At 56.5% G+C, this 8,510-nt stretch overlaps 1 protein-coding gene across 1 annotated transcript; it reads right to left on the bottom strand.

The window, feature by feature from the left end:
* Positions 1-330: 330 nt before the first annotated feature.
* VDBG_02929 (predicted protein) lies at positions 331-657 on the bottom strand (the record flags this gene model as incomplete). Its single annotated transcript, XM_003006744.1, has 1 exon — positions 331-657. The coding sequence occupies one exon, from the start codon at positions 655-657 to the stop codon at positions 331-333; it is 327 nt and encodes a 108-aa protein (XP_003006790.1).
* Between the last annotated feature and the right edge of the window lie 7,853 nt (positions 658-8,510).

The following is an 8,510-nucleotide window of genomic DNA, read 5'->3' as shown; positions in this document are numbered from 1 at the left end:
AAAAAAAAAAAAAAAAGTTTTTTCGCGACAACGGCATGACGGACACCTGTGTAGAGATAAAAAAAAAAAGGACTCGAACCGACGGCTAAGACCATCTACCCAGAACCCGAGCACGACCAACACGTGCGAGACGGTAGACAAAGAAAATTATATCGCTCGGGGCCGACGTTCAACCTCGCCGCCGTCGGCTGGGCATACGACAGCACGCGCTTCCTCCAGCCTGACGGCAGCATCCTGTCTGACCACAACCCCGTCGCCGCCAACCTGACGTGGGCGCTGCCGGCGGCGCTACGCCAGTCGGCCTTCCTCGGCGGGCCGCACGGCGACTGGTCATCCGACGCCGCCGTGCTCGCCGCCCGGCCCTCGACGCCGCGTGCCGCCCGCCTCGCCTTCCGAGGTGGTGCCCGCCTCGACGCCGTCAGCGTGACCCTCGCCGACGGCACGGTCCTCACACGCGGCGGCACCGGCGGTACAGCCTCCGAGCTCGTCCTCGCCGCCAACGAGCGCTGGACCGCCGCCACGCTGTGTCAGGGCAAGCGCAACGACCCGCACGCGCATCTTCTCCATCGAGGCCCGCACCAGCACCGGCCGCACCCTGCGCGCCGGCACCACGACCAGCGAGTGTCGCCAGTTCACGGCCCCCGCCGGCTGGGCCATTGTCGGCTTCCTCGGCCGAGGGGGCGACGAGATTGACCGTCTCGGCTTCCTCTACGCGCGACAGTAAAGGGAGGGATGATCTTCCTTCAGACGCGTCATCATCTTTCTCCTTTGTGCCCGCTTTGTTTCCCAGAGGCTGGCTAGCACCTCCCGCTAGCGATGTTGAGTGTTGGGACACCAGGCGGTGCCGCCACCTCGGCCTCACGGGCCGACACATGTTCAGCGTCGATCAAACATCCGAGAGTGTGAGAGATGGTGCTCCTATCCACATACGCCTCGGTCACTTATTCCGCCCACCAACGCAACTCCTAGTCCTGAGCCCTACTCTTGGCCTCAACACTTCTCTTTTGTCTGTCCATCCATGTTCTGCCCTTGGCTTTCTTCAGACACACCCCCTCCCCCTCCGTCCGCCCTGCCCAAGTGACTGCGACTGCAGTGATATCGACTTGACCATCCCCCAGCTGAGTGGCACGTCTGGCTTCAGGGGCAGGGACATGAACGAAGAAGAAGAAGAAGAAGAAGAAATAAGGCTTAGAAATTAATCCAAGAAATGACCCTCATGCTGAAGACGCCATACGCTTATTGACGATCCCCCGCGTCTCAATGCGCCTCGGGAACCCGTCAATAGGACATCGTCACCTGTCAGTGGTGGTCATCATGAGACATGGATTCATGACAATGGTCCAGCCTCGGTCGTGGGCTGTGTGGTACGAGTGTGAGTAGTATCTAGTCACTCGTTAGTCGCAAACGGTTGAAAAAAGTAGTTTTCTCCCCCAACATGCATCCGTCTCAAAGCCTTCATTGTGGGCTCTGCCCCCTCGGCGTCTGTCCCGCCCACGAAATGGTGTGAAGAAACATCGATCATCTCCCCCACCCCGTACCTACGCAATGCCACGCCTGCCACGCTAGTGATGAAGAAACCCACGGCACACATCGTTGCCGTCTCGCCTACCTACAGTAGCTTCCAGCCGCCCTGATCGCCATGGGGTCGGGCCAGTAGCAGAGCCCGTGGGGTATTGATCGACAGGGCCCCCAGCAAGACCGCGCGCCTCCATTGGCAATCGCCTGTTTTCTTGCTGCCCAGGGCTGCCTCGGGAGTGCGTCGGGACGGCGAGTGAAGAGGGCAAGTGAGTGTGTATACATAGGTATCATCCATGGTAGCACTTGTCTCAAAACACTGCTCCCTGGACCTGGCCCCGTGGCGTCCATGAGGCTACGTTTGAAGCGTGCACGTCGCATGTGATGAGAGGGCCCAAGCGTGTTTTGAGAGCTTCGACTGACGAACCGGCCCTTTTTTCCTTCTTGTTATCTCCGTTGGCGCGTTCAGCGCGGTTGCATCTACAGAACGTTGGTGAGAGAAGAGAAAGTCAGAACGTGCAGGTCAGCATAACATGATTCTAGGTTTGAGAAGCACGCCGGTCCCAAAAAGAACGCCCCCAAGGCGCGCCATTTTGGTAAGCCTCACCCCCGCAGGCCACGGAGCTTCCGAACATGGGCGAAGTCGCTCACTGGCGCTTGTGGATGCATGAAGTTCGGGAACGAGATAAAGGAGGGAGGGGGCGGCGAGAGAAGCCGTACGTTCGGAATCCGAAGCCATCCCGCGCGGCGCCGCTCGATGGCGTGGAGAACCCGCTTAGTATCCATCGTCATGCTCGTGGTGGCTGCAAGCGTGCCGCCTCTACCAATGCGCCAAGCAATGGGCCATGTTCTTTTCGGACCATGGCTTGTATCTATGGATATCCAGACCCTGTCGACAGACTGCGTGTTGTTCGCCCGACAATATCGGCTTTAACGGGTGCGGTGATTATATCCTGCCCAGAAAAAGGTTCCCACACGAAGCGTCGGAATCTTGTGTTCCTGTCATGCACCTGAGCTACCCAAAGCGCCTTAGGTTCAACTTTACACCGCCTGGATAACGTCGCCGAAAGCGCGGTCTGGAGACTGATGTATCGATCGAGTGAATACAGTCTAGTCTGGAGCGTATTTACATGAGGACCAGGAACAGCATCGTACTATCGGGGCTGCAGAGGCACGCCATGTCGATCTATCTGAGGCCATCGATAACAGAAGCTGCATGGCGTTGGCCTGCTCTCTCATCAAAAGTAAAACTTGGAAATATGCCCCCACGTCAATGTGAGAATTCTCGTTACGACGATGAGATTCACTCGATATTTTACCGATCGGCCGCCGGAAACGCACTTCAGTAACCACTGGCGACGCATCTTAGTGGGTCAGATCGGCGACCACGTGAAGCACATAGGCAGAAACAGGTCGCTACGTGTGAGTGTTGGTCCTTGCCGAAGAAGAGCATCTGTCGACAGGCGCCTTAGATGCATCTTGCCCCAATCACGGGATCGTGGGGGGACCGTTGATGGCCACGACCTTATTGAACTTCAAGCTCATACAAGGCCATCGGATATGCAGCTCAGTCTTCCGGGCAGACACGGTCGGTATTGTACACCAAGACATGCAGTTGGCGCAAGAGTACAGACCAAAAAGGAATGCTTGCAAAGGTCAGTCTTGTGTACTTCATGCGTCGTGCTAGGTTTCCATGGCTGCGTTTATGACCGATGACGATATATGCAACATAGTTCAGATAGCTGGAGGAGGCCGATGAATCAGAGAGCCACGTCTTCGTCTGATCAGGCGGACAGAATGGTCAGCCGCAGTAAATTAGAAGAAATCATCACGAATGGTAACATGGCAGCTGCATAGTGTCCGCGTCGCAAGCACGCATAAATTCGGAGGGGTAGGTGCCAATATGAAACGAGCATCCTGTACTGAATACCATCCCCGAAACCCCGGGATTCCAGTCATCAACTCGCGATGGAATAATGTAGACATTTGACAAATGCAGCGAAGCATCATTGCCGGACTCGATTGAGTCCAAGATCAATCCTTGGCTTTGGGGGTTGTTTTGCCGGATTTTCAAGAGATGTTGGGCCGCCAGGAGCCACTCGTTTACGTCCTCTCGACCCTAATGTTTGGGCAAGTACAAACCCGCGTGAACGTGCTATGGCAATCTGGAGTGATCACATCTCGACTCGGTGAACCGACATCGGCCATGATCAGCAAATTGGCCCTTTGTGTTGTTCTTGTGGTCAATTGTTGGGCATGATCCAAGAATGCTGACTCTCTTTCGATGCGGCTGTGTAACAGCCAAGGGAATACTGGGCCAAGACCAACTGACTCATTGGTGCACTATCAACAAACAGTTGCTCGTATAGACGGTTCTGGGACCGCCGAAATCCAGATCCAGGATCCGCGAGAGTATACGTAGTCGCACAAATGAACTAGGCTGTCTCGATGAGTCAATGCACTATTCAGGTACTTGTCAATGACGGTTGGCCTACTTGTACATGTGATAGTGCGAAGCGCAGTGTGGCCCTTTCAAAGGCATACGTAATATGCAGGATTGAGACACCAAGCCAAAAGCCTGGTGGCAATATTTGGAACGCATGAACAGCTCTCACCAGGCGCCGCAGTATTGTGCTACCGAATGCTACAAGTGATGGACTTTTAATATCCTTAGACCCATCGGTGTGCGTATCGGCAGAGGACTGCATTGCAGAGCGTATTCGCTCACGAATTTCCCACGAGTCGCTCGACATCCGGCAAGTCCGGCTCGCGGGCAATCGATCCGCTGGGGACGGGCAACGCAAGGGGAGGCAGGCAGATATTACTCCCGCCCGAGAGGACAACCCTCCGATATCGTGTCGAGGAGGCGTAGGTGCATTGTCCAACGCGGCCGTTCATGTGGCGTCTGCGAAGGTAGACATCGTTCGAGGATTGCTGATCGTGGGGACTGTTCTGGTCGTGATCCAGGCATCGTCGTGTGGGTCGTGTGGTCCAGGCTTGCTCGGCTCAAGGCAGAGCTTTTGCGACAGGGGAACCCTGCATCTTGGCGAGGTATACATGTACATGGCAGTTGGCAGGGACACTCTGGGGAGGGCCTGACCCTGTATTGGCCTGGCCCTGCGGGCGGTTTTCCAACAACCAACGTCATCTAGACGAGAGGGAGCTTTGTTAGACAAAAAAGGCGGCGGGTTCGAGGAGGCCACACTTGTTATGACGAGAAGCCTCCTGCCAATATGTCGATATCCAAAGCATTACAGAGTGCAATGGAGAAATATTCTTCAACCGCCTGCAAAAGTAACCATCCGGCGGAATCGAGTCGATCTTCTCCATTATCCGGTATCCGCATCACTGCAACACTGAGTGTGTTCCAGCTGGAGGGGAATTGCCCTGTTCCCCTATCGGGGAGGTGAGCCGAGAATACTCCCCTATCAACTCATTGAGCGGCCAGCCATCGAAAAGCCATCGGAAGTGCAATCGGTGGCCGGGGTCATTAGTGGCATGCAGGAGCCCAGCCTTGCCAGTGTCCATTCCAGTCGAGGTGCCATCGTGGCAGCTGCATTACCTGCCAACCGAGACGCAGGTAGGTGGCGACTGCGCAGTCGCGCTCTAGACCTGGGCGTGGCGGCCTGGCTGATTGACTTCTCCACGCGTAGACGACGTTGTAGTGCATGCGTGGCTACGAAGACACCGCATTGATGAATGTAGGCAAAGCCATGCATCACCGGATCATGTGTGGTACTGAATTGCTGATTGTACGAGGATACCGGCAATGGCGCCCCTTGACGCGTGTCAATATGGACACTGATTTCCGATAGTTACGAAGGGAGATGCCTGCTCTCGAGAAGCCAGTTTGCATTGACAACGTCTAAGTCTTGAAGCCACTAGTCAGTGACCCCTCGCGCGAGGCGAACAAAGGACGGAAGCAAGACAGGGTCGTTGTCTGCTGGAGGGGGTGCTGTTTCAGTTTATGCCGGACCGATGACGAGAGACAGAATGATCTAGCTGTTGCTTTTCGTAGTATAACACAGTCCAGGACAACATTGCGCTTCCAAGGCGGCGGTGCCTGTGATGACGGCTACAGGGAGAAGGAAGCAGTAGCGTGGCTACAACCGTGGCACTCCATCAGCCAGTCAGTGTATTGCCTCCGCTCGCCGACACACGCTTGACACGGTACACCATTGGAGATGTCTTTGAATATGGCTTGCTGACTTGCAGTGGTGTCGATTTGGTGCGTCTTGGAAGCTCGAATGTTTTGCCTCTCGGCAATCGTGGTTGGCAGGCAGCAGTCAAGAAGCAACTAGGTCTTGGAAGAGGGTTTGCGGTCGTGGGGAACCTGAGCCAAGGTCTTGGTCCGGCTTGCCAACGATATTGGGGTTTGTCGTTTGCCATGTTTGCCGTACTCAAGTGCCAGCAAAACGCCTGCTTTGAGTCGACGAAAGAGCCAGCCGGCAGATCAGAGAAGGATCGCAATTGCCGGCGTGCGCACACAACACCCTCTTGATCCAAAGTCAACGCCGCTTGATTCGCAAGTCAAGCGGTGAGTTCGGGGGTGGTAGTTGGTTACCTGTGCCCCGCTTGGGCCACTGGTAGCGAGGAACTCGCAAAGTCCGCATCGCTGGTAATCATCTCGTAAACGAGAAGGCTTCGGGATCCGCTCATTAACCCTTTCTCCTGCATGTTGTTCTTTTCAGCATAACACAAAGATCATGACAAAAGCCTTTCTTGACACGACTTTGGGTGCTTGTGGTGCCGAGGACGAAGAATACGGAGTCCCGCCGTTGCAGTGATGAGCCCCGAAAAACAAATGTCTACAACGAATGAGGGATGAGGACAACACCGACACAAGCGAGGCTGCGAGATTGCCCTGGGGCGGCGTGCCCTTGCTGCCATGATCGAACCGTTGGTCCAACCCGAACGAACAGGTCAAGCGACGGCCACCCAGTGGCCAGTGGTGAAGATGAGGTCATCATTCGGTGCAGTGATTGACCCCGGTTGGTAGGTAGGAACGAACGGACGGCACTACCATGCACATGTACGTTGGTGCCCTGACGAGAGCCCTGATCTCGGCTCGCTGCGCCGTCGCCCCCGAGGGCCTCTGGTTGATTTGAGGAGTGAGGCTTGACCTGGCCGGCTCTGATCGACCCCTCCTGTTGCCCTCACCGCACACGATTAGCAGGGCCTTGACCAGGACTCGAGGCAACAAGGCTCGTTTCGTCTGGTGGTGTTCCAGGGTTTGGCCCCGCCTGTCAAATGAGCTGTGACCCGTTACTCTGGCACGAAGCAGGGGAGCAACGGGGCGACCGAGATGCTTCTGATCGCAGCGGGCACGCGGCAACAAACTGCCCCGTGCTGAAGCGCGAAATTTCTGAGCACTCTGATGACTTGCGGTGATTACGGAAGACTCTGTTGGCGCGCGAACCCGTGCGTGATGGAGACAACGGGATTCGGAGGCCGGGATGCGGAAGTCGAGTCCAAGTCCAAGTGCAAGCTAACAAAGATGTACTGTACTGCGCATCGAATGGTCCGAGGTTGCAGGGTCGGTCGGCAGGCCTTGGATGATACCTGTGTTCATAATGGCGGGCGGAGCAATTGAGTCTTGTGGACATCATGCCACCCGGCGGCTGGACCATGCTAACTGGCGGTTGGACGTACATGTAAGAAGGGGCAAGTAAGGGACAGACAAGAGCCGGAGGGGCAGAAAAGCAAAGCGCTGTGTTGCATCGCGGTGGTGCACGAGGAAGCGTGCCTGCGCCTGAGCGCCGCTGCACAGGGAAAGCACGAGCATTGGGTGGGTGGCTACTGCTCATGCTAAGGTACTACATGTACTGCTGGTTGATCTGAGCACGACCCATTTCCATCTTCAGGCGGCGTCAGGCAGTAAGAGCAGGGCAGTCAGACCCGGCAAGCAAGCAAGCAAGTGAGCAAGTGCCCTCAGGGGCGGGGCAGGGTCGGAGGCGGAGATGGGCAGGAGCTTTCTCCATGGCCCGCTGAGGTCAAGGAAGGCACAGAGCTCGAGTGGGGCCGGCGGTGGGCATCGAGCAGGAAGGACCTGGTGGCCCCACGCCTCGTAGGGACCCCGTTCTTTCTTTTTGGCTCCTCCGGGTCCCTCGTCCCTCGTCTGTCTCCCCCTGCCGTATCGCCTCCCCCTGGTCGTTATCCCTGTAGCCAACTGGGATTCCGAGGGAGCTCCCCTTGTCCCTTGTACTCTCTCCGCTTCGCCGCTTCATCCCCAGGTGGGTGCCGGCCGCAGCGACCCAGCACTCGTTAGCCAGCACTCGCCCTCTGGCACGCCGTGGACGTCGCGCATCACCCCATGCCATGCCGCATTACACAGCACACCTCAGCACGCGACGCACACTGAGCGAGTGCCCCGATAAGCGACTGAATCGGGATGCATCGACTAGGCTCTGCGCTCCTGTCAGTTCTCGGATGTGAGGAGCGAGTCACCCACTCATCACCGTCACGACGGTCAAACCGCCCTGGGTCACAGCACAAGTCCGAGGGTCAACCACCGCGAAAGCCATGTGAATTGGTAGGCTTTCCACGAGCGTGCTCTGCAGTGCTCTTCATTTTCTCTCTTCTCTGATTCGAGCCACTCGTCTGTACTCAAGCAAGATGCGACTGCAAGATCAAATCCCTGTACTCGCCGTACTCGTATTATACCACCGTCGTTCCTACCCGATTGTTCCCTCTTTCATTGTCTCCTTAGGCCCCATCAACGAGCACATCAAAAACCCAAGCCTTTTAATAAATGACTACCTGCGTAAGGCCGAGTTTGGTATTTCACTTACTCGCCAAATACCCTCGGCCCAACCCACCAGGCGCCCACAGACCTGGTTCCGAATTGTCTCGTCTCCCCAGGGACCACAGAACATGACTCCTACATGATCAACTTGGGCGAAGGGCAGGGGCAACACCAATGCCGGTGGATCGTCGCTTTTGTCTTGCGCTCTCGCCATCCCACCAGCTGCCCACCTCATCGGATCCCACCGTCG

This window comes from Verticillium alfalfae, genomic scaffold, assembly GCF_000150825.1.
Source record: "Verticillium alfalfae VaMs.102 supercont1.3 genomic scaffold, whole genome shotgun sequence".
NCBI lineage: Eukaryota > Fungi > Ascomycota > Sordariomycetes > Glomerellales > Plectosphaerellaceae > Verticillium > Verticillium alfalfae.
This window is presented reverse-complemented; position numbering and strand designations above follow the sequence as displayed.